Below are 26708 nucleotides of genomic sequence, written 5' to 3'. Positions count from 1 at the left end.
ATTACCCCCAATGCAAGTCAATAGGAACGGATCAGTTTTCTCTGACACAATAGAAAACGGATCTGTCCCCCTTTGACTTTCAATGGAGTTCATGATGGATCCGTCTTGGCAATGTTAAAGATAATACAACAGATGCAGATGGTTGTGTTATCAGTAACGGAAGCGTTTTTTTTTGCTAGACCCTGCCGGATCCAGTAAACACGTTGGTGTGAAAGTAGCCCAAGTGAAGCTGTTGACCAGCAGGATAAATATATAGTGGATACACTTTTGGAACTACAGGGGTGAGCCCTGATGCAGAGCCGATTGATGTACAATGTTAGATATTTTTCAGGTGCTGAAAGAGGTTGAAGCTTTTATTTATCCCCGTAGTGAAAGTAATTTGAGTGAGGATGAAGATAGAGCATTAAAGTGGCTTCGTAAACCGAGGCACCTTATTGTGAAACCGGCCGACAATGGTGGGAATCTAGGGATTATGCATAAGGGATTGAGCAAAGCAATAAAACAGCTTAATGTGAAAGTATATACACCTTTAGCAACTAATCCCACGTACAAGTAGCAGAATCAGATCCCTTTTATGGAAATATATACAGAAATGTCACAGCTCCATTTTTGTCCATATTCATCTTAAGATGTAGTCTGCGATCAGTCCCAGGTTATTAAAACGGTGGTCTATGAAACCATCAGTTGCTCTCTAGATACCATCTTGACAGATACCTGGTGTAAACTACCGGCACCCATGTGGCTTCTGAATCCTGCATGGCCGTCGCTGCATTTTCCCGACGCGCGGATGAAAACATCTGGTTTCGGGGGGGGGCGGGGGTCAGCCAATAGCAGACAGTGACTGAGACAAGCCTCCCTAGCATAGTGGGTGACGCTAGGGAGGCTCATTCCTGTCGCTATTAGCTGTACCCCCACCCTAACACCGGATGTTCTCATCTGCACGATGGGGAGAAGTAGCGGCAGCCGTACGGGCTTCAGAAGAGACATGGGTCCTGGGGAGCGAGGCAAGTACATTGTGTGTGAGGGGCCCGGGCATATGGGGGGGGGCATTTCAGGGGTCTAATAACCCCTTTAATGGCTCCTAAAATGCTGAGAAATACAGGCAGATATTTATCCATCAGGGAGGTAACTGCTCCAAATTTATTCTGCATCAGGACAGCGACCCCAAACATACAGCCAATGTCCTCAAGAACTATCTTCAGCATAAAGAACAAGGAATTCTGGAAATGATGACATGGTCCCCACATAGCCCTGATCTTATTATCATCCATTATCATCTGTCTGGGATTACATAAAAAGAAAGAAGGATCTGAGCAAGCCTACATTGAGATAAGATCCGTGCTTAGTTCCTTAGTATGTTTGGAACAACCTCCCTGATGAGTTTCTTCAAAAACTATGTGCAAGTATACCGAGAAGATGCAGTTTTGAAGGTAAAGGATGGTCGCTCCAAACACTGATTTGATTTACAATTCTCCTTTGTTTATTCACTTTGCATATTGCTAATTGATATAAATAAACTATTACCACTTCTATTTTTGGCAATGTTATGGGGGAGATTTATTAAAACTGGTGTAAAGGAAAACAGTCTTTGCTGCCATAGCAATCATGCCTAGTTCACACGACCGTATGGCTTTTATAGTTTTTTGCGGTCCATTTTTCACGGATCCGTTGTTCCGTTTTTGAGTTCCATTGTGTTTCAGTTTCCTTTCCGTTTTTCCGTATGCCATGTACAGTATACAGTAATTACATAGAAAAAAATTGGGCTGGGCATAACATTTTCAATAGATGGTTCAGAAAAAACAGAACGGATACGGAAAACATACGGATGCATTTCCGTATGTATTCCGTTTTTTTTGCGGACCCGTTGACTTGAATAGAGCCACGGAACGTGATTTGCGGCCAAATATAGGACATGTTCTATCTTTCAACGGAACGGAAAAACGGAAATACGGAATGCATATGGAGTACATTCAGTTGTTTTTGCGGAACCATTGAAATGAATGGTTCCGTATACAGAACATAAAAAAACGTCCCGTACACTAGCAAAAAAAACATTTGTGTGAACTAGGCCTCAATCCGATTCCACCTTTCATTTTTCACAGCTCCTTCGGAAAATGAAAGGTTGAAATTTAATTGGTTGCTATGGACAACTAACCGTTTTACTTTACACCAGTTTTGATAAATCTCCCCCTCTGTGTTTTATTTCGGACACATTTGGCATCATGTAGGAAAACTGCTAAAGGAGTTGTAACAAGGCTTCTTTCTAACAGAAATAGGGTCACCCTTGTTCATGGACAGGGATGAGCTACAGAACTAGAGCCAAGCTATGAACCAGAGGAGCAGGGTTTCTGGAAGAAGGCAGACATGTTTTTCTAATCTTATCCAACCCCCTATAAGAAATTTTTGGCCAGTTCATAGTAACGAATAATGGTCCATGTTTCATATTTCCAATGCAGTTGAAGCAGAACCATAACTGCTTTGGGAAACAAGAACATTTGTATGTAGGACAATGTGGCCACCAATGTCCTACTACTGCTTTCAAAAAACACATGCAAATAAAAGATCAGTACAATTGTAAATGCACCAAAAATTAGTAATTAGGTTAATCAATCACATTACGGTAGGCCTAAAAGTGTTGGTAATTCACAAAAAAACACAATATGACATCAACTTATGGGCACACGTTTACTAAATTCTAGTTATCGGGTCTTCAGGAACAGGAGAGCTACGAAAACCTGTGACCAAGTGTGAAAAGTATATCACGTAACATTACAACAAATGGGAAAGGCAGACAGTGGTTTGCACTGCATTACACAGCATTATACACAGGATGCATAGAACCAATATTTACATTTTATCCAAACAATTTCATGGCTGAAAAATCTAAATAATATGGGAAAATCTGTGGGAATGTGGGAAACTAAAGCACTGAGAGCACAAGTACAAAGAGTATAGCAGATGTGTAACACAAACAACTACTCAGCTATCAGCAGATCCCATTAGTATGCAGGGGAATGTATGGATGAATATTTTTGTACAGTGCTACATAGTTTACATATTTTCACACAGACTATAATGATGTGAATGTGGAAGGAATTTTATTGGCTGTTTTTGGAAAATAAAAGATAAAGTCTTGGGATAAATAAAGAAATATTGGGACAGATATACTAATGCTGTCTGAGCACAAACTTAGACCGGCCGTCTAAAAATGCGCCAAATTTATCACAGAGGCTAAAGATGGATGATAAATTTGGTGCATGGCTAGACACTTCTTTAACTTTACACCACCTATATTGGTTGGCATATTTGTGCCATATTTTCGTGCAAGTTGCTGCATCTTGGATCATGCCGCTTTCCCGCTAACCCAAAGCCCCCTGGCAAGCTTGATGCAGTGCATCGCACTGGATGTGCCAAATGGCACCGAATTCTGGTGCGGTTTATAAGAAGGTTTGGACGCAATCACATTAGTACATGTGGGCCACTGCTCCACTGGGTTATTTTGGCGCAAACATCACTGCAGACTTAGGGGTTATCCAACTCCTATAATAACCCCCCTAATGCCAGGACCTCTCAGATAGGTTATACTTACCCCGCTCTCTGCAAACCGGATTGCTCCTGATGCCTGCACGGGCCTCCAAAGCATAGCAGCAGGAGATGTAGTGGTGGCCGTGCGAGGATCAGCAGCGACGTTGGTGTTGGGGAGCAGGGTAAGTGAAACCTATTGGAGGGGCCGGGCATTAGGGGGGTCATTATAAGAGTTGGATAACCCCTTTAACAAGTCACTGGTCCAGATTTACTAATATACTGTACATATCTGTTTAAAAAGTGGTGCAAACTGGTGCAATTTGGGGCATCTAGAGTTTCTACACTTTTTTCGACAAGAGGGAAGGGCTTAGTGGAAAGTAGTGGAGCTTCACGGAAAGGGGTGGGGCCTAAGCTGCACCATTGGCAGCCATAATTCACCACAATTCTGGAAAATCTGTCTCAAAGTTAGCCAACTAACTGAGCCCCTGTGACAAATCTGGTGCAGCTCTAGACAGGTGCAGGTTTAGTAAATCTGGGCCACTGTCTTTAGCTTATGCTTACCTGCACTCTATTATCCACAGTGCTAGCTACTTAGCTGCATTTGGCAGGGCTATGACCATTGACTGCATTTTGGCTGCATTATGTACAGCATGTGTCTGAAAAATACTTCCTGCTTTTTCAGAAGTCCCGGCTGTTGCTTTGTCAGTCCCCAATGCTTTACACTGCAGCACTGCACAAGCTCACTAGACCATGCTCTAAGGCAAGGACAGGATCCAGGAACCAGTCACCAATAAGGAAAGAAAAGGCACACCTGACATTGCAGGTATAGGTGATCCTAGAGATTACTATGTGTGTTTTGGTCAGTCTACACCACGTGAGCATTTACTATGGTGCTATATACAGTATTGTTAATGTGAATGCAGTATAAATACATGTTATAGCAGAAAATTAGAAACTTCAGCACTCCAATGAATATGGTGGCGCAATCAGCTAATTCACTGGTGTAAATAGACCTATCCACAAGCTCTGCATCAAATTTCCAAGACTTCTCTCCATTTTCTATTGGCATTGGTTTGAAAAAGGTCAGAATTGACGGAAATGTCACGCCTTCACTTATAGTTGCCTTGCGCAAGAAAAATAAAAAATATACTATGTTATCACCATATTCATCAGAGCGCTGAAGTTTCTAATTTTCTACTGTTGAGGGCTGAGAACCCACAACCTCAGCACCCACATAAAACGGCGTGGCACTCTCCTCCAGGTTATCTACATGTTATAGCATTCATGGACTGGTAAGCCTCCAATTCGGTGGTTGTTCTGGACAAGTTTATTCTCTTGCCCAGTCCCCGACCTTCTTGCCCTTTCACCCCTAGTCTATAATGCTACCACTGTTCCTCCCCTATATAATCATTGTCTTCTTCCTTTGGAAAAAATGAAAACTTAAACGTGAATTTATACAGGAAAATCATTCTTACCTGAAAATTTCCAAAACAGCTTCCTCCAGGTAATGTGACATAGCAGACAAATGGTGGATCCGGAGATGGGACCGACTCGTAGGCCACCAAGCTTTCACTGGGGAAGATCGCCTTTCTCTTCTCTTTTTTCTCCCAGAACTCTTGAAGTAATGCAACTACATTTACTGCAATGAATAAAAGGAATAGTTTATTATTGAAATGAAAGGGGAAGTAAATCTGCCCCGTTTTATTTATGCTGTTTACCGATCACCATGAATAATGTGCTCACCATGTTGTACTATGATTACAGGGATACCAAATACTGTTTTGTGATATTTAACAGTATGTTATTAAAAAAAAAACAAAAAAAAAAACATTACAATAAATTGTTTTTGTAACATTAACTTCAGAGAAAAATGTAACTTAACGTAAAAGAAAAAAAATGGAAAGTAAAACTTTAATTTTTTTCCAATAACCTTTACTAAAGAAGTTATTTCCCAGGCTCTGCTTAAAGGTCTGCTATAAAGATGGGATTTTCTGTGGCCAAAAAGCTGCTAATAGAAGCACTGTGTTATGTGTGGGCTTGGGATTGATGTTCTGTAGATTGTATTATTTTCCCTTATAACATGGTTATAAGGGAAAATAATAGCATTCTGAATACAGAATGCATAGTAAAATAGCGCTGGAGGGGTTAAAAAATAAATAATTTAACTCACCTTAATCCACTTGATCGTGCAGTCGGCATCTCCTTCTGTCTTCATCTTAGCTCTGTGCAGTAACAGGACCTGTGGTGACGTCACTCCGGTCAGCACATGATCTTTTACCATGGTGATGGATCATGTGATGACTGGAGTGACGTCACCACTGGTCCTAGAAAAACGGAGGTCACCACAGTTCCTGTTCCTCCACACAGCTAAGACGAAGACAGAAGGAGATGCCGGCTTCACGATCAAGTGGATTAAGGTGAGTTAAATTTTTATTATTATTTTTTTAACCCCTCCAGCGCTATTGCACTATGCATTCTGTATTAAAGAATGCTATTATTTTCCCTCATAACCATGTTATAAGGGAAAATAATACACAATCTACATAACACTGACCCCAAGCCCGAACTTCTGTGAAGAAGTTCGGGTTTGGGTACCAAACATGCTGAATTTTTCTCACACACGTGCAAAACGCATTGCAATGTTTTGCACGAGCGCTGAAAAATCGTGCATGTTCCCGCAACGCACCCGCACCTTTTCCCGCAACGCCCGTGTGAAAGAGGCCTTATAGAGTAGTGGTAAGTCTATTACCTGCTATATAAATGGTTTGGGGGTCAATTCCCAACAAAGATATATTAAGTAACTTTCTTAGTAAAGGTCACGGCAGAAAAATTTTAAAACTTTTAATTTTCCAGCTTTTCTTTTCTGGTAAAAAAAAAGTTACAATTCCGATCCCAAAAAATATAGAACATGTCCTATTCTTGTCCGCAATTTCGGACAAGATTAGGCATTTTCTATTAAGTGCCGGTGATGTGCGGTCCGCAAAATGCGGAATGCACATCGCCGATGTCCGTGTTTTACGGATCCGTGGATCCGCAAAACACACATGGACGTGTGAATGGACACTAAGAGCTGCACAGGTCTCCCGTGCAGTGGAGTGTGGGGGCTTGGCTCCCACATGACAGCCACGCTCCTGCTACAACAGCTCGAACCAGCAGGAGTGCCAATCCAGGCTGTTTAACCCTATACATGCCGCTGGCAATGGCACATGTAAGCGGTTACAGCCTGCTGGTCAATGTCAGTATAGCACTGACATTAAAATACAATGCCTTATAGGAATAGTGTACTGTATTTTGAAAACAATCAAAAGATCGCCTGTTATAGTCCCCTTGTGGAACTATTAAATATAATAAGTAAAAAAAAAAAAAATTTAATAAAAAGATTCCATAAAAGATGTTTTTTTCTCAGTTGAATGGAAAAAAATTTGCGAAAATAAAATAAAAATCTACCACACATGTTTGGCATCACTGCGTCCGTAACAACCCACAGTATGCAAATGTCATGTAAATTATCCTGGACGGAGAATGCTGTAAAACACAAAAAAATGCTAAAAAAAATTGCTGCTTTTTGCTTAGTTGATACAAAAAAAATAAGAAATAAATAAATAAAGAAATAAATAAATAAATAATCTATATATAAAATTAAAAAAAAACTATGTGTGTTATGTACTCCAAAATGATACCAATGAAAACTACAAGTCGTCCTGCAAAAATCAAGCTCTCCCATAGCTCCGGTAATGGGATACAATAAAATTTTCTGGCGCAAAAGTAGTAAAACATAAAAAAAAAAAATATGTATTTGGTATCGCTGTAACTGTACTGACCCAGACAATTAAGTTATTTATGCCGAAAAATGAACACAGCAAAATTTAAAACAGAATAAAAGTCAATCGGTAAGTTAAAACTTGTCCTGCAAAAAAAAAAAAAAAAAAGCTATCAAACAGCTACATGGACAGAAATTTTTTGTTATAGCTCTTTGAAGGCGATGATGAAAAAAAATGAAAGGAAAAAAAAATAAAAAAAAATCCTTGGTCAGTAAGGCCCAAAACAGACTGGTCACTAAGGAGTTAACCCTTAAATTGCCTCCTACTGTAAAATTCATTAAATATTTTTACAGGTGACAGAATGCCAGTTTTCTAATACAGAGCAGGGGTGTAGAAATAATAATAAAAAAAAAAAAAACTGCTTGTTGGAGGACTAAAGCAGGGGCTCAATCTACTTGTCTTGATACAAAAAATAATTTTAAATCAAAACCATATTTCAATGCCCCGCCACGCTTCCTTATGCAGGGAGGTGCTGGCTTACGTTTCAGTCTTTGTGGTGTGAAATGACTCTAAGTTTAATCCTCGTTCAAACCAGATGATTCTGTCCAGAATGCACTACATCGCGGCCGGCTCACTATGTTGTGAGGCAGGAGGGGGCATGATGATCCACCGAGGTGAATGGCACCGTAGCCACAGCCGCAGGCGACCGGATGCACGGGATCGCAAGGCGCAATTATGCCTGAGGTCCGGTCAAAATGCTGGGGGGGGGGCTGTTAATACTGGCACGGGGGGGGGCTGGGGGGGCTGTTAATACTGGCACGGGGGGGGCTGGGGGGGCTGTTAATACTGGCACGGGGGGGGCTGGGGGGGCTGTTAATACTGGCACGGGGGGGGGCTGTTAATACTGGCACAGGGGGGGGCTGTTCATACTGGCACAGGGGGGGGCTGTTCATACTGGCACAGGGGGGGGCTGTTCATACTGGCACAGGGGGGGGGCTGTTAATACTGGCACAGGGGGGGCTGTTAATACTGGCACAGGGGGGGCTGTTAATACTGGCACAGGGGGGGCTGTTAATACTGGCACAGGGGGGGCTGTTAATACTGGCACAGGGGGGGCTGTTAATACTGGCACAGGGGGGGCTGTTAATACTGGCACAGGGGGGGCTGTTAATACTGGCACAGGGGGGGCTGTTAATACTGGCACGGGGGGGCTGTTAATACTGGCACAGGGGGGCTGTTATTGCTGGCACATGGGGGGGCTGTTATTGCTGGCACATGGGGGGGCTGTTATTGCTGGCACATGGGGGGGGCTGTTATTATTACTGGCACATTGGGGGGCTGTTATTATTACTGGCACATTGGGGGCTGTTATTATTACTGGCACATGGGGGGGCTGTTATTATTACTGGCACATAGGGGACTGTTATTATTACTGGCACATAGGGGGCTGTTATTATTACTGGCACATGGGGGGGGCTGTTAATACTGGCACATGGGGGGGCTGTTAATACTGGCACATGGGGGGGCTGTTAATACTGGCACATGATTGGGGGCACTATAGGGGCATCTACTGAGGCCACAAAGGGGTATTTTATATGGGCGCTCTGTACAGTACAATTTAATACTGAGACACATTATGGTGGGTACTATGGGGAAGGGGGGAGAGTATTACTATGGGGTCATCTACGGGGGGCACTAAGAAGGGGTATTTTATACTTGCAAATTATGGTGGACACTGAGGGCTTCTACTGGAGCATTTTATACTGGTATATTATGGGGGGCACTAGGAGGAAGGAGGGTGTGGAGCACTACGGGGGGTACTATATAGGGGTATTTATACTGGCACATTATGGGGGCACTATGGGGACATTAGCTCAACTGGGGGCATTACAAGGGGGTATTTTTTGCACTGTCACATTATAAGGAGAATTATTTCTATGGGGGGCATTATGGTGGGCTTTATTACTCCCCCATGGTATGACCCCCTAGTAGCAGCACCAGCCTCTCACTGCTCTGCTATCCCTCTGCCCCTTCTTCAAATCCTTATTATGAAATCTTTTTCATTAGGATAAAACACAACATCAGCTCCGCCGAGCCCCCGGCCAAAGTGTTGAAGTCGTGTCCGAAATCCCCAGGGGCCAAGCCAAGTAATTGTAAGTTTTCTTGTGAAATATGTTTATGTTATACACATATAGCTTACACTGTGCCACACAATATACAGTATACCGCTACACTGTGTAGTCTGTTCTATAAGCACCATTGTTTTGTGGCGGCGGACAGAAAATAATCTGAAAGTGCCCCTCCCGAGACCAGGCTCTGGATCCGCCACTGCGTTGGGCATGGTTATGGTGCCAATCACTTCAACAGACCACTACGCCCCCCTCCTGCCCCATAATATAGTTAGCCTGCCTGGTGTGAACGAGGCTTTAGGCCTTAGGCCTCGTTCACACGAACGTATGGCTTTTATTGTTTTTTGCGGTCCGTTTTTCACGGATCCATTGTTCCGTTTTTGAGTTCCGTTGTGTTTCCATTTCCTTTAAATTTTTCCGTTCCGTTTTTCCGTATGACATGTACAGTATACAGTAATTACATAGAAAAAATTGGGCTGGGCATAACATTTTCAATAGATGGTTCCGAAAAAACTGAACGGATACGGAAGACATACGGATGCATTTCCGTATGTGTTCCATTTTTTTTGCGGACCCGTTGACTTGAATGAACCATGGAACGTGATTTGCGGGCAATAATAGGATATGTTCTATCTTTCAACGGAACGGAAAAACGGAAATAGAATGCATACGGAGTACAGTCAGTTTTTTTTGCAGAACCATTGAAATGAATAGTTCCGTATACGGAACACAAAAAAACGGCCCGTACACTCGCAAAAAAAAAAACGTTCGTGTGAACTAGGCCTTAATGTGATCACAGCAATTAGTTTAGTGCCCACTTTTGCTCTTAGCACATTACTTACTACCCGTACCTCTAGGTGGTTTAGGCAAATTAGCTGCTGATGTGGCATGGAAAGGACCCCCCTCACCTTCCCAGTTTGACACCTGCAGAAAGGGGGTCCTCTGAGGGATGCTGGCAGAGTTGAGAGTTCCATCAATGCCCCTGGCTATGTAACGGCTCTGTCACTGCTCCTCCCCCCAAACCGGAGACGTGACAGAACTTTTCATTGCTCCACCCCTCCATCTCTGCTATTTCTTCTTCCCCACACTGTCACTACACCACGCCCCCCCCCCCCCCCCCCCCTCTCTGTCAACGCGGATGCGTCACTGCTCTACGCCCACTGCTCGGTCACCGCTGCTCCACGCCCCCAGCTCGTCGCCGATCCACTGCGTCCACTGCTCCGGTAAACAAAGCCATCTCAGCCCTGCTACTTGCCCGGGTAGAAATGGGAAGTTCGGATCTTTTACATGAATCGGTTCATTTGAAATCAACTGTTGATCGAAATCTTTGATTCACTTGCTGAGTCGGCTCTCGGATGACTCGGGCTGACAAGCAAGTGAACCGAAGCTCAGGAGCCAGATAGGTAATAAGTGTTACATCAGTGGTGACCTGACTGACGGCTACAACAGGAAGGGGGAGCTGGGGGCACGGATTTGGGCATTATACTGAGTAGGAGGCACTTCTGGAGGTGTTCTATTATATGGAGGGGTGCTTAGGGGCATTATACTGAGTGGAGGGCACTTCTGGAGGCGTTCTATTGTATGGAGGGCACTTAAAGGGCTTTATACTGCTGCAACCTGGTGATTAGACTCAGTGTATTGTTCTGGTGACACACGATGAGTCTATCACCAAGTAGGATCATTTGATTCTTAGACTCCGTGTATGACTCCCTGTACTGTGTGTGACTCAGTGCTTGTGCCTCAGCTCTGATTGGTTGCAGGGAGGGGAGGGGCTAGCTTCCACCCTAGGATCAGATTACACTCCTCCCTCCCTGCTGCCAGCGTCTCTCTGCTCTGCTATCTGACTGAGCTGTTTCAAACAGATCAGCTCAGTCGGATGAATCGACTCCTCCGGTTCAGTGAAATGGATCGATTCAAAAAGAACGATTCGTTCATGAACCGGACATCACTACTTGCCCGCAGCAGGGCTAAGCTACTGAACAAACTACCTGCCTGGCACCCGGAACTGCATGTCCCGGGCGTCGGGCGATACGATTTCCACACTCCTGACTTCGCACAAAGCCATACAATTCTTGCTATCTTCAGCCACCACTAGGGGGAGCTTAGTGAGGAAGATTTGCCACTATATTTCTGTGTTTTTGTCTTGTTTTATATGTAGTGTATGTGCCTTCACCTGGCATTCAAACACTCTCCTTTGCACCTGGTAGCCTCCATCACATGGTCTGATATGGGTGTGGCTTACAGTCTGGCTTTGTTCACATTGCACTAGTTGTCCTGCTAGGCGGTTGTGTGGAAGCCTGGCTGTGAGCTGGATTACATCACCTTCAGACCTTGTTCACACCATAGGTAGCGTAGTGGTAGGACCCCTTGCCATGCTGAGAGCCGTGACGTGGTGCATGTGGGCTCCGATGTCTTCCTGACAGGAATATATTGGCAAAAGTCTCAGCTTTTAATATCTGCATTTATGACTAGCCAGTATAGTCAGTGGCATATCCGTTTGGTGCATTTTTTCTGTGATTTATGAATTTATTTGGAGCTTGAACCCTACGCAATAAGCTTCCCTAAAACTGCATACAACACAATGCTTTGCAGCCTCCAGCCAAAATGCTGATCAATTAGGATCTGTGTCTTGGGAAACCATGTGGGAGATTTAAACTATACATGTACGGAGGTATAACTGTTAGAGATGAGCGAATTTCTTAAAAGTTCAATTCGGCTGATTTGCCAAATTTCACAAAAAAAGTGCACTTTATTTGTAAGTAGCAGGTGCAATGACAGGGAGCTGCGATAGCGCCGCCCCCGTCATTGTACCCCTCAGATGCCGCGTTCATACATGATCGTGGCATCCGAGTGTAAAATTACCAATAAAAAATTAATTAAAATTTACCGCCTCAATTTGCTCACGATGGGCTGGTCACCGCCATCTTGCTTGAAGATCTCGGCAAAAATACTATGCGGAGCGAGATTACGTCATCGAACCGGCTGGCGTGATGATGTAATCTCGCGCCGCATGGGATTTCGGACGAGATCTTTAAGCAAGAGGGAGGCTTGCGGCCCATCGTGAGCAAATGAAGGAGGCAAGTTTGAATTTTTTAGTTTTTTATACTCTTTCAGGTTAAAAACGATTCGGTGACACAAAGCACGAGGAAATTCGGCTTCTAGGTGAACTGAATTTATCCTGAAATTCAGATTAAATTCCACTTTGTGGGATTCGATTCGCTCATCTCTAATGACTGTAGAGAAGGGAAGAGGTTTTTTTTATATTTGGAAATTAATCAGCACAAAATGTGGAATCTATTTAAATAAAAAAATTAAAAAAACACTATAAAGTTCCTGGGAAGAAAAGTTTAGTATGTGGTGGCAGAGGCTCCCAGGAGGAAAGAATCTGAATACTACTCATTCCCTTTGTATTTCCATAGGCAAGTATATAACATTACTACATCATGATTTCTCGTCTTAACCTTTCGCTCTCCTGCCCTGGTTACATTTCTACAGGGGAAGTGGTTGAAAGGGGAATACCAAAACATCTCATAGGACGATATCAAATAAACAGTGCTACATTTTTGGTTTGGATCTGAGCAAATGATGAATGACTGGAACGGTGCGCTGAGCTGAGAACATTCACAATGTCTTCCAGAATCCCTCTTGGCATTATCTTGGTTTGGACGTTCTAGAGCTTGAGGAACACAACACCTCAGAGAGAATATACACAGTACACACGCTTACAATTTTTTAAACCTTTCAGTCAGCTGTAACATAAAACGTAAATCTATAAGACATGTCAGAGCAGACGGTAGAGCCGATTTCAATCAACATCAGCTGTCGGGTTCTCTTTTCTCACTGTAGATTATGCATTATATTACATCCATTTCCTAAACTGAGCTCTATTATTTTATACCAGGGGACTCACACACGGGCCGCCTGTAGCCCCTGAGGTACTTATTTGCGTCCCGCGACCACTCCTAAGCCGGGTCTCAGGCTGTGCAATGATGTGGTCACAAACCCCTGCGTACTGATGCAGGCATTTGTCACCACATATACACAGTGGCCGGCTCTCAAATTGGAATATAAAAAGTGCAATTACACTATTCCATTAATACATGCCATATAAAATATCTAAACATATCAAATTCATGCAACCAAATAATCTCAGTCTCGGTCCCTTTTGGCACCTGATTGCGGAGCTCACGCAAACGGGACTAGGTTTAGTTCACACAGCGAGTTATATATTCTCTGCTCCCAATGTAGATTACTAATTAACTTTAAAGTTTTTCAACATTGTTTGTTCGTGGCCATATCAGTTCCTTTGGTATTGCATTGCTCGATATGGCACAGTTGATATAGAGCAATCAATTATTGCAATAGAGGGTAATAAATGTAGCCAGATTGCTGTAACGAACAATTGCGCTATACCAAAAGGAAAAAAAAAATTCACTTTAAGGGCTCATGTCCACAAACGTAAGGGCTCCATGCCCATGCTGCGGACGCTGGGGCATCCGCAGCGGATCGCGGACCCATTCACTTGATTTGGGCCTACGACCCGCATCAGACGGACCACACTGCAAAAAAGTAGTGCATGCACTACTTTTTTGCGGTGCGGAGGCACGGCCAGACACACCTATGGAAGCACTCAGCATCTCCCGGATTGCAGACCCATTTAAGTGAATGTGTCCGTGATCAATGATGTGGCTCCACATGGCCGGTGCCCCGTGTATTGCGAACCCACCGTATGCGGGTCGCAATACAGCCACGGGCAGCACACGGTCGTGTGCATGAGCCTCTAGATGTATTGGCGTGGGTAGTTGATATGAGCCCGGTTTGGCTTCAGCTTAGTTGTTATCAGCTAGCTAGCTGCTGAGATTTGCAGTCTGCGCTTATGCCGGCATCGTTCCTTGCGCATGCGGGATCTGAATATCTGAACGCTGCTCCTCTGCAGGGGACATTATAACTACAGGGGGCACTAAATTAGGTCTTTATAAATATAACTATAGGGGGCATAAATACTGGGGCAACTACAGGGGACATTGTATCTACTGGGGTCAGATTGCTTTATTGCTACTGTGGGCTCTATATACAGTTGCAAGAAAAAGTATGTGAACCCTTTGGAATGATATGGATTTCTGCACAAATTGGTCATAAAATGTGATCTGATCTTCATCTAAGTCACAACAATAGACAATCACAGTCTGCTTAAACAAATGACACACAAAAGGATTAAATGTTACCATGTTTTTATTGAACACACCATGTAGACATTCACAGTGCAGGTGGAAAAAGTATGTGAACCCTTGGATTTAATAACTGGTTGAACCTTCTTTGGAGCAATAACTTCAGCCAAATGTTTCCTGTAGTTGCAGATCAGACGTGCACAACGGTCAGGAGTAATTCTTGACCATTCCCCTTTACAGAACTGTTTCAGTTCAGCAACATTCTTGGGATGCCTGGTGTGAATCGCTTTCTTGAGGTCATGCCACAGCATCTCAATCGAGTTGAGGACAGGACTCTGACTGGGCCACTCCAGAAGGCGTATTTTCTTCTGTTTAAGCCATTCTGTTGTTGATTTACTTCTATGCTTTGGGTCATTGTCCTTTTGCAACACCCATCTTCTGTTGAGTTTCAGCTGGTGGACAGATGGCCTTAAGTTCCCCTGCAAAATGTCTTGATAAACTTGGGAATTCATTTTTCCTTCGATGATAGCAATCCGTCCAGGCCCTAACGCAGCAAAGCAGCCCCAAACTAGGATGCCCCCACTTCCATACTTCACAGTTGGGATGAGGTTTTGATGTTGGTGTGCCGTGCCTCTTTTCCTCCACACATAGTGTTGTGTGTTTCTTCCAAACAACTCAACTTTGGTTTCATCTGTCCACAGAATATTTTGCCAGTACTGCTGTGGAACATCCAGGTGCTCTTGTGCAAACTGTAAATGTGCAGCAATGTTTTTTTTTGGACAGCAGTGGCTTCCTCTGTGGTATCCTCCCATGAAATCCATTCTTGTTTAGTGCTTTACGTATCGTAGATTCGCTAACAGGGATGTTAGCATATGCCAGAGACTTTTGTAAGTCTTTAGCTGACACTCTAGGATTCTTCTTCACCTCATTGAGCAGTCTGCACTGTGCTCTTGCAGTCATCTTTACAAGACGGCCACTCCAAGGGAGAGTAGCAGCAGTGCTGAACTTTCTCCATTTATAGACAATTTGTCTTACCGTGTACTGATGAACAGCAAGGCTTATGGAGATACTTTTATAACCCTTTCCAGTTTTATGCAAGTCAACAATTCTTAATTGTAGGTCTTCTGAGAGCTCTTTTGTGCGAGGCATCATTTTCATCAGGCAATGCTTCTTGTGAAAAGCAAACCCAGAACTGGTGTGTGTTTTTTTTTATAGGGCAGGGCAGCTGTAACCAACCTCCAATCTCCTCTCATTGATTGGACTCCAGTTGGCTGACACCTCACTCCAATTATCTCTTGGAGATGTCATTAGTCTAGGGGTTCACATACTTTTTCCACCTGCACTGTGAATGTTTACATGGTGTGTTCAATAAAAACATGGTAACATTTAATTCTTTGTGCGTTATTAGTTTAAGCAGACTGTGATTGTCTATTGTTGTGACTTAGATGAAGATCAGATCACATTTTATGACCAATTTGTGCAGAAATCCATATCATTCCAAAGGGTTCACATACTTTTTCTTGCAACTGTATATATATATATATATATATATATATATATATATATATATATATATATATATATATGCCTCGTTACTTCTGAGGGCACAACATGGAGGGTTCTGCTACTAATAGGGAGCATTACTGCTGTTGGGGCACAATTACTATTCAGAGTAGTCTTGGAGGACTATTACTATAGGGGACTATCTGTATGGCATTCTTTTTGCAGTATAGTATTTGTGGGCATTGGGGAGTACAGTCAAGTAGGGTTGTTTCGGGTATCGAACTTTCGATACCCAGTCAATACTCTTGTTCCGGTATCGATACAATACCGGGATTTGCCTTTTAAAATCGATACTAGGCTGTGCTACTGCCCAGTATCAGCAGCACAGGGAGAAGGAAGCAGTCTCTCCCTCCCCCCTGTGCTGCTGCTGCCACCTGTGGGCTGTGGTCACTGCACCACCAATGATAACTAACGTTTAATACATTACAAATACAAGTGGCAGAAACACATTGCCGGCACCCTGCCTCTAACAGGGTGCTGTAATCCGCAGCAATTAACCCCTGCAAATAGGGACCACTGTTCATTAGGTGAGCAAAACTGCACAAGTTACCAGAAGAAGGTGCTGAGGCAAGGGTACTCTGCCACAGACCCTTTGGCCAGGGTATCAGCTTTCTAAGCTGGGACAGCTAGCTCAGGCCTTTCCTCAGCACAGAACCTTCTACTATCAGAGGGGAGACTTGGGGAAGCCAGCTGAGTGCACTATCTGCATTTTCTTGCACTTGAGTTCCTCCAGTAAAAAACTACACTAATTTACTGCAAACCTCTTACTCTATGTAGAAAAGCAACATGTGGTGACACCTCAATGGTGTCCAGGGGACCCAGCATAATGTTGGGGGCCACCTCAAACCCAGCCACCTTCAAAGTGGCAGATATTGTGTAAATCAAATGACACAAACCCCTAAAATCCATTTTACTTCCAGATTGCAATACAACAAAAGAGGAAAAAAATACCAAGAGGGGTAAATACTTCCACAAAGCACTGTATATTCATACTGGGAGGTCTTGTATATGATTTTTTATTGGAACTGACCTCGACTTCCTGTTCACCGCACTTCCTTTTGTCAATTACTGTTTTAAAACTCATTTGCATCTACTGGAATCAACATCATGGAGTCTGTCTGGGATTACATGAAGAGACAGACGGATTAGAGCAGGTCTACGTCCACAGAAGATCTGTGGTTAGCTCTTCAAGATGTTCGGGAAAACTTCCCTGCAGAGTTCTTTAAAAAACGATGTGTAAGTCTGCCTGGATGAACTAATGTGTGGTCAATGTGAGGGAGGTCACACAAAAACCACACAGAAGCCCTTTCGTGTGCTTCTGGGTCTGTGCCAAAAGATAGGACATGTCCTATCTTTTTACACATCTTGCGGATCACGGACCCATTGAAGTCAATGGGTCTTCACTACGATGCAGGACACACAACGCCGTTGCCCATGTTTGTGGATCCGAGGTTTGTGGTCCACAACATGGGCACAGCCATCACACATTTTTGTGAATGCACCCTTTATTCACTGCGCTGCAGGCCCACACACACCCTAGGGAGGAGAATGGCGCCATTTCTAGAAGAAAATAGGTATGTTTTCATATGCAAACCCTTTAAAGGGGTCCGTCCTGGTGATAAATCTCCTTTAAAACTATTATGTTTCATCGTTACTATGAGTGGGCACAGCAACCACGCTGCCCGATCATTCAGGGGAGAGCTCACTGACTGAGGGTGACAACAGACTTTAGGGGAGAGTTATCAAAATTGGTGTAAAGTAGAACTGGCTTACGGTAGTTGTCACAGTTCCTCAAATCATTACCTTTATCCATTTCTTCTGCATCCAAAACTACAAGAACCGACTGCTCACCTGCTGCCTAATATAATATACCTCACCCCTCGACAGGCGGCATCATCATGAGAAAATCATTGTTATGCACGTCACCCAGTTTTAATGTTATGGCGTATACACATGAAGGTTGAAGCCTCGAATGGTAGAAATTGCCTTTGCTCCTCATAATAACCAGTCACAGCAGAGCTTTCATTTTACAAACGCACTACAAGAAATGAAAACCGTGCTGTGATTGGTTGCTATGGGCAACGAAGACATCTTTTCCTTTAGGCAACTTTCTTGAATCTCTTCCTTGTAAAACAACTATAAGACTATAGATGACATTAAAAAAACCTTCTACAACGTGCCACAAAGATGTGCAAAGTCCAAATGAACTCTGCCCTATGCTCCATGCCTGTGGTTTTTGCGACAGTTTTCTAACCATCTCTAAAACTGACAACCAATATGGCTTAACTGCCTGCTGTCACTTAAATAAAGCGCTAAAACACAAAAAATAACAATGGTATATAAAACATAATTACTAGTTTTTGACTTATAATGTTTAATATTATATGGCCAATTTCATATTTTGAGTGGACATTCTCTGAATCAGGGGTCAGCAATCTTCGGCACTCTAGCTGCTGGGAAACTGCAACTACCAGCATGCAGTCTTGAGGGGCTCTTTCTTGTAACTTCCTCAGCAGTTAATGGAGCATTCTGGAAATTGATCAGAACAGATGTAGGGCCGGAGATTGCTGATCCGTGCTGTAAATACTTCATGAGAAATGATGGCTCTGTGGTCTTACAGTGCTTCCGTCCTAGATTCAAACTCAAGCCAGAGTAGGGCAACATCTGAACAAAGTTTGTATGTTCTCCCTGTAAGTGTTTCCGCCTATAGTCCAAAATCATGCCAGGAGGTTAATTAGGTTCCCGTGAAATTAGAGTGGAAAATTAGATTGGGAACTCCACTGGGGAGATCAGTGATGAGAGAACATTTGTACAGAACTGCAGATTATGTTGATGCTATATATAGTAGAGTCCGACAGGAGAAAAGCCCTATACAAATGTTAGGATTAAATTTTATTTTAATATATATATATATATATATATATATATATATATATATATATATATATATACACATACACACATACACACACACATACACACACACACACACACACACACACACATACCACTGCTCAAACCATTGCTCAAAAAAATAACAGGAACAATAAAATACCACATCCTAGATCTCAATTAATGAAATATTTCAGTTGCAAATCTTTATTCATTACATAGGGGAATGCGTTAAGAATAATAAAACATTACAATTATTAATGTAAATACATAATTTATATAAAAATTTCAGGCTGATCCGATGCCTCAAGACAAGGAAATGAGGCTCAGTAGTGTGTGTGGCCCCCATGTGCCTGTATGACCTCCTTACAACGCCTGGACATGCTCCTGATGAGGCGGAGGATGTTCTCCTTAGGAATCTCCTCCCAGACCTGGATTAAAGCATCAGTCAACTTCTGGACAGTCTGTGGTGCAACATGGCATTGGTGGAGCGAATGAGACATAATGTCCTAGATGTGCTCAATTACATTCAGGTCTGGGAAACGAGCAGGCCAGTCCATAGCATCAATGCCTTCATCATGCAGGAACTTCTGACACTTCAGCCACACGAGGCCTAGCATTGTCATGCATCAGAAGGAACCCAGGGCCCACTGCACCTGCATATGGTCTCACAATGGGTCTGAGGATCTCATCCCGAAACCTCTGGCTAGCACATGGAGGTCTGTGCGGCTCTCTAAATAAATGCCTCCCCACACCATTACTGACCCACTGTCACAACGGTCATGATGGAGAATGTTGCAGGTAGCAGAACGTTCTCCACGGCGTCTCCAGACTGTCACATCTGTCTCATGCTCAGTGCGAACATGCTCTCATCCGTGAAGAGCACAGGGTACCAATGTCGAATCTGCCAATTTTGGTGTTCTCTGGCAAATGCCAATCACACTGCACAGTATTGGGCTGTAAGCACAACACCGACTTGTGGACGTCGGGCCCTATTAACACCCTCATGGAGTCTGTTTCTGACAGTTTGAGCAGACACATGGATATTAGTGGCCTGCTGGAGGTCATTTTGAAAGGCTCTGGCACTGCTCCTCCTTGCACAAAGGAGGAGATAGCTGTACTGCTGCTACCGTAGGTTGTTGCCCTCCTACGGCCCCCGCCACGTCTCCTGGCGTACTTGCCTGTCTCTTGGTATCTGCTCCATGCTCTGGACACTGTGCTGGACAGACACAGCTAACCTTCTTGCCACAGCTTGCAAATGACAAAATGCAAAAGTGACCAAAACAACAGCCAAAAAGGAGGACAACAGAGAAATGCTTTGCGGTCACCACCTGCAGAACCACTCCTTTATAGGGGTTGTTTTGCTAATTGCCTATAATTTCTACCTGTTCAATTTGCACAACAGCAGGAATAATCGATTCACAATCAGTGTTGCTTCATAACCGGACAAGTTGATTTCACAGAAGTGTGATTGACTTGGAGTTACATTGTGTTAGTTAAGTGTTCCCTTTAATTTTTTGAGCAGTATATACAGGATCACGCACACTGGACAAATCATTTAAAGGTGTTGTCCCGGATAAGAAAAACATTGCTGCTTTCTTTCATAAACAGCGGCAAACCTGTCCACAGGTTGTGTGTGGTAATGTAACTCAGCTCCATTCACTTCATAGGAGCTCAGCTGCAATACCACACACAACCTTTGGACAGGTGTGGTGTCCTTCTAGTAAAGAAAGCCGTCATATTGTTCTTATCCTGGACAACCACTTTACGAAGCCTCTTCAGATCTAGGTCCACCATGATTGGAAAGAGTTAAATAAGGGACATTTATAAAACCTTACAATTTTATTTCCATAAGTGCTGGGGACTTCATTTTCCTCTTTAGTTCTTTGGTGAAAAGATTTTATAAATGTTCACTACAGTGTCTATGATTTAGATCACGTCTCATTTTCTGTTATCTCCAAATGTCATAACAATTTACATACCTAGCATTACGGCATCGTGAAAGATGAGGACTAAGGAACACATGGACATATTTGTCAAGGCCAAATAGGGTCACCACAAGAGATTCATATTTCTCAAAAAAAGAAGAGACAGTTCTAATGGTAGAAATGTTATTACACTTTGTCCCGGCAATGACCTGGGCTTATGTTTAGGGTTGAGATTTACATAGGTGTGAGGTCTAATGCATGGGGTAACAAAACACTATGAGAGCCAGGGTACAGAGTTAGGGCTCATGCACACGACCGTTGTTTTGGTCTGCATCCGAGCCGCAGTTTTGGTGGCTCGGATGCGGACCCATTCACTTCAATGGGGCCGCAAAAGATGCGGACAGCACTCCGTGTGCTGTCCACATCTGTTGCTCCTTTCCGTGGTCCGCACCTGTCCTATTCTTGTCCGTTTTGCGGATCTGTAAACTGCGGACTGCAAAATACACAACGGTCATGTGCATGAGGCCTTATTTGGACAAGGTTTTGAGGCAGATCTGCCTGCAGGAATTTTTTGACAAAGTCAGAAGTAGATTCAAAAGGAATCAGAAATATAAAAGGACGTACATATACTTCTCTTTCCTGGTGGATCCACCTCTGGCTTCGGCTGAAAATCCTGCAGGCACATCTGCCTCAAAAACCTCATCCAAAAAACTGTGTGGCTGTACCCTAAAAGTGGCTCAGATGTCAGGTATCTGCAGGATATTTATAGAACGCGTCGTTTAGGCTGTGTTCACATTAACCTTAGGTTCTTTTCTGTTTAGAACCCATTTTTAGAGCAAGAATAGTTCAGTCTGCAGTATTATACCATACAAGCTGTGAATTTTTTTTTATAAACCCGATACATGGGATCTATCAGGTTTGGAGAGATCATTGGTCACTGGCCAAATCTAGTAAATAAAATAAATATATTCAGGAGCAGCAACACAAACGGCTTTTGAAGAGCAGGAAATGGTGTTTACGCAGCAGCTGAGCAGGGGATCGCAGATCCAAAGCGGTCCAATGGCATGTAGAAAAATAGGAAAGCCACAGCAGCGTCTCACCAAAGGGTTTCTTTATTCAGGAACAATCCTCATAACTAGGGATGAGCGAACTCGAACTGTATAGTTCGGGTTCGTACCGAATTTTGGGGTGTCCGTGACACGGACCCGAACCCGGACATTTTCGTAAAAGTCCGGGTTCGGGTTCGGTGTTCGTCGCTTTCTTCGCGCTTTTGTGACGCTTTCTTGGCGCTTTTTGAAAGGCTGCAAAGCAGCCAATCAACAAGCGTCATACTACTTGCCCCAAGAGGCCATCACAGCCATGCCTACTATTGGCATGGCTGTGATTGGCCAGAGCACCATGTGACCCAGCCTCTATTTAAGCTGGAGTCACATAGCGCCGCCCGTCACTCTGCTCTGATTAGCGTAGGGAGAGGTTGCGGCTGCGACAGTAGGGCGAGATTAGGCAGATTAACTCCTCCAAAGGACTTGATTAACTGATCGATCTGCAGCTGTGGATCATTGAGCTGCTGATCCTCAATTGCTCACTGTTTTTAGGCTGCACAGACCGTTTGTCAGTCTCATTCCCTTACGTCCTCAACAGCAGCACAGATGGGGTTAACTGCCCCTGTGGACTGGTAGGACCGGCGGAATTTTAATGAGCCCAAGAACCAATAAACGATCTTCAGCTCCCTGAAAGGGAGGAGATCACCCCCCAGCCCACCGTGTTTTTTTCTGTCCTCTGGACAGGTGGACTGGCGTGTCGCTCCCTCTTTGGGAGCTGAAGATTGCTTAGGGGTTCTTTTTTCCCTCCTTAAAGCTTAGCTCGCTTTCTATGCATCTCAGTGCCTTTATTTTAGGCCTGATCATGGCGATTTCGGTCTGGGGTACCGTTGGGGAGGGGGGCGTCCCCTCCCCTCTTCTTTCATCATCTGTAGACGGTGCTCCGTTCCTCCGTTACCGCATGTGTGCGGCGCTATGGGCGCCGCCATTTCCCGGAAGTGACGCGCCTTAGGTGCGCTACGTCACTTCCGGTTTTCCGAAGCGATGCGGTGATGTATAAAACTCACCTTTTCTTAAACTGGCTCCCTAGAATGACATCCTGGACTTAGGATTAGTCTGGGGAGACAATTTTTCGTTTAGGTAGAGCCAGTATAGGCTCTGGTTTTTCTGAGTGCTTGCTTTGGCAGCACATATACAAAAAAAAAAAAAAAAAAGGGAGTGGTGCTGATCTCGTTTCAGGAACCCGCCCATTGGGCGGGGTTTCCTCCTTTTAAGCGCCCAGAGCCCATCAGTCAGTGCTCTGGTTGCGTTGCTTTCACAAGTTAGCTCCAGAGCTCTCCTGTGCTTTGTGATATTCCTGCAGTATTGCTTTGCTTGGGTTTTGTACTTCCTCTTCTTTCAGCTCTATTTCTTCTAGTGCTGGTGGGCCCCCTTAAGGTCTGGTTTTCTCCACCTCCTGATGTTGTAGGTGTTATGACCTGTTTTGTTTCTTCCATTACAGACTATGGCTTCCCCTAAGGAGGATCAGCGGAAGGCTGGGGCCAAGAGGAAGCATTTGGCATGTTACGAATGTAACACACCCCTAGTTGACAGCTGTCCTTACTCCAGATGTGAGAGTTGTCGCACGGCATCCACGGAACCCACGATGCAGGAGATGTTCCAATGGACCAAGACATACGTGGATGATTCCATCAAGGGAGTAGTTCAGCTACTTAATGAGAGGCTACCAGGTCCCTCTCAGACTCCCATGGAGGTGGTCGCACCGGTCGAAAGACCTACCCCCTGTTCAGTGGGGTCTTCTTCTTCTGAGGAAGAAGAATCTACTTCTTGCTTTTTTCCTCCAGAAAAGACGCAGAAGTTACTCAAGTCCATCAGGTCGGGGGACCAGGATGTTGACATGGGGGAGTCCTCCGATCCCGCCGGTCGGACACAGCGTGTCTTTAGAGCGGATGAGACCCTCCTCTCTGTGATGCGCACAGAGTGGAAGAAGCCTGAGAAGGGTCCAGTGCTTACCAGAAAATTCAGACTCATGTACCCGATGGCTAAACCCTTGGTGGAATCGTGGGGTTCCGTTCCCAAGGTGGACATGGCTATAGCCAAGTTGTCCCGGCGCACTCTAGTCCCTGCAGACGATGGGTCTAGCCTGCAGGACCCCCTAGACCGGAGGGCAGAGTGCACCCTTAGGAGGGGTTACGCGGCGGCCGCCGCCTCCGCATCTACTTCCATTGCGGCCACTGAGGTAGCCACCTATCTACGCTCTAGGCTTAATCAAATCCAGACGGATGTGGACCAGAGCGTATCAAGAGACGACATCCTGGCAGCCTTCAAGTCAGCCAACCTGGCTATGGACTTTTTAGTTGATTCCTCCCAGATGCAGCTAAAGCTGGCCGCCAAAACTATGGCCCTAGTTTCAGCTGCCCGCAGACCACTCTGGCTGAAACCGTGGATTGCGGATAACGCATCCAAGTTTAACCTTTGTGGGCTCCCCTTCGAACCAGATAGGTTATTCGGGTCCGAATTGGACAAAATAATGGAGGGGCTCTCCGATAAAAAAGGGAAGAGCCTCCCCCAGCAGCCCTTTCGGGGACGCCCCAGACAGGAAAAGAAGGGCGGAGGTCGTTCTGGGCAGCAGTCTAGGCGCAGAGATTGGGGGGGGCCATCTCGTAAATATCCGAGACGCCCCCGCAAACCCACCAGGGAGGCAAAACCCTCCTGACTATGGGCCTCCTCGAGGCTCTTGGATAAGCCCTGCTGCCCCTGCAGTGTCTCCTCTAGATTTTCCCGTACCCCTCCCCCAGATTCCCGTGGGGGGCCGTCTTACCCATTTCAAAGACTCTTGGAGCCGGTTGATTGCAGACCCCTGGGTCCAGGACATAGTTTCCGCCGGGTACCGGGTAGATCTTATCTCTCTCCCCCCAGAGAGATTCATCGCCACACGAAGCTTCGGGTCTGCCAAACAGGTGGTCCTAGAATCTTACATTCAGGACTATATTTCCAAGGGAGCCCTGGAGGAGGTACCGGCAGGGGAGAGGGGCCTAGGGATTTATTCACCAGTGTTCCTGGTTCCCAAGAAGACAGGAGATCTCCGGATGATCATCGATTTGAGATTCCTCAATCGATTTATAAGGAAAACAAGGTTTCGCATGGAAACCATAAGGTCAGTCAGCCATATCCTCAATTCTGGGGACGTCATGGCTACTCTGGACCTCAAGGATGCGTACCTTCACATTCCGATCCATTCCGCTTCCCGGAAACTCCTCAGGATCGCGGTCCAGATCTCAGGGGTTTGCAGGCACTTTCAGTTCGCCGTGCTTCCCTTCGGAATCTCTTCTGCCCCCCTCATCTTCACCAAGGTGGTGGTTTCGGTGGTGGCAGCTTTGAGACTCCAAGGACTGACTATTATTCCTTATCTGGACGATTGGCTTTTCATAGCCTCTTCAGTTCCGATCCTTACCCACCATCTTCAGGTCGCAGTCTCCTTTCTCTTCCGCCTAGGCTGGATTATCAACTGGCAGAAGTCGAATGTGAGCCCATCGACTTCAATCCATTACTTAGGATTCGTGGTCGACTCTGTGGAGATGTCCCTCCGGTTGACTCCAGAAAGGAGAGCGCGGATTCAGGACCTGGCAAAGGTCCTTTATGTCCCTCGTCGAGTCTCTATCCGGACTCTCATGAAGATGCTGGGGCTCATGTCAGCGGCTGCGGATGCGGTCCCTTGGGCGTTATGGCACCTCCGTCCTCTTCAGTCGGAGGTCTTACACCTATGGAACGGCAGCCCTGCGGGGCTAGATTCCCTGTGCTCCCTGTCCGGTCAAACCCGAAATTCCCTCAGATGGTGGTTTCAGCTACCAGCAGGGAAGTCTATGACCCAACCAGCTTGGGTCATATTGACTACAGACGCGTCCCTTGTAGGCTGGGGCGCTCACCTGGACGGATCCCCAATTCAGGGATCTTGGTCTCCTCTGGAGCGGCATCTTTCCTCCAATCTTCGCGAGATGCGAGCTATCCGGCTAGCCCTCCTTCACTTTGCGCCTCAGATCCGGGGCAAAGCAGTGAAAGTCCAGTCAGACAATATGACTGCTGTCCTCTATATAAACAAACAGGGAGGCACAAGATCATTGCCCCTTCTGTCAGAGATCGGGGTAATTCTTCGGTGGGCAGAGCTGAACCTTTCCCATCTATCTGCCGTTCATATTCGAGGCTCCCTCAATATGATAGCGGACCGCTTAAGTCGAGGATTACCGACCATGGAGTGGTCTCTGCATCCGGAGATCTTCAGGCAGCTAGTTCACAGATGGGGTATGCCAGAAGTGGATCTCATGGCAACCAGGTTCAACGCCAAGGTGATGAGGTTCTGTTCCCTCTACAGGGAAGACAACCCCCTGGCGATAGATGCTCTGTCAATACCGTGGAGGTTCAGGCTGGCTTACATCTTCCCTCCCTTTTCCATGATACCGAGGGTATTGATGAAAATCCGTCAGGATCAGGCCTCGGTAATAGCCATCATACCGTTTTGGCCCAGAAGATCCTGGTTTACCCAGCTCATTCAGATGAGTCGGGGACAATACTGGAGACTCCCCCCGGAGCAGACCCTGGTGTCGTGGGACACTCACCTCTGCCCAGATCTGCACAGGTTCAACCTGACAGCCTGGAGGTTGATCAGTCCCTTCCCAACATAGAAGGGCTTTCCGAGTCGGTCCTG

The 26708-nt window shown here is 45.0% G+C and overlaps 1 protein-coding gene across 1 annotated transcript in view; it reads right to left on the bottom strand.

The window, feature by feature from the left end:
* Positions 1 to 26708, bottom strand: part of LOC122929129 (protein limb expression 1 homolog) — a 128383-nt gene that overhangs the window by 64505 nt on the left and 37170 nt on the right. The window contains exon 2 of the mRNA XM_044282623.1: positions 5001 to 5164. Coding sequence (XP_044138558.1) covers positions 5001 to 5164 — 164 coding nt within the window. The remainder of the gene's footprint in view (positions 1 to 5000; positions 5165 to 26708) is intronic.

This window comes from Bufo gargarizans, chromosome 1 (assembly GCF_014858855.1).
Source record: "Bufo gargarizans isolate SCDJY-AF-19 chromosome 1, ASM1485885v1, whole genome shotgun sequence".
In the NCBI taxonomy this organism is placed as follows: Eukaryota; Metazoa; Chordata; class Amphibia; order Anura; family Bufonidae; genus Bufo; species Bufo gargarizans.
The sequence above is the reverse complement of the archived record's forward strand: the minus strand, read 5'-3'. Positions and strand labels throughout refer to the sequence as shown.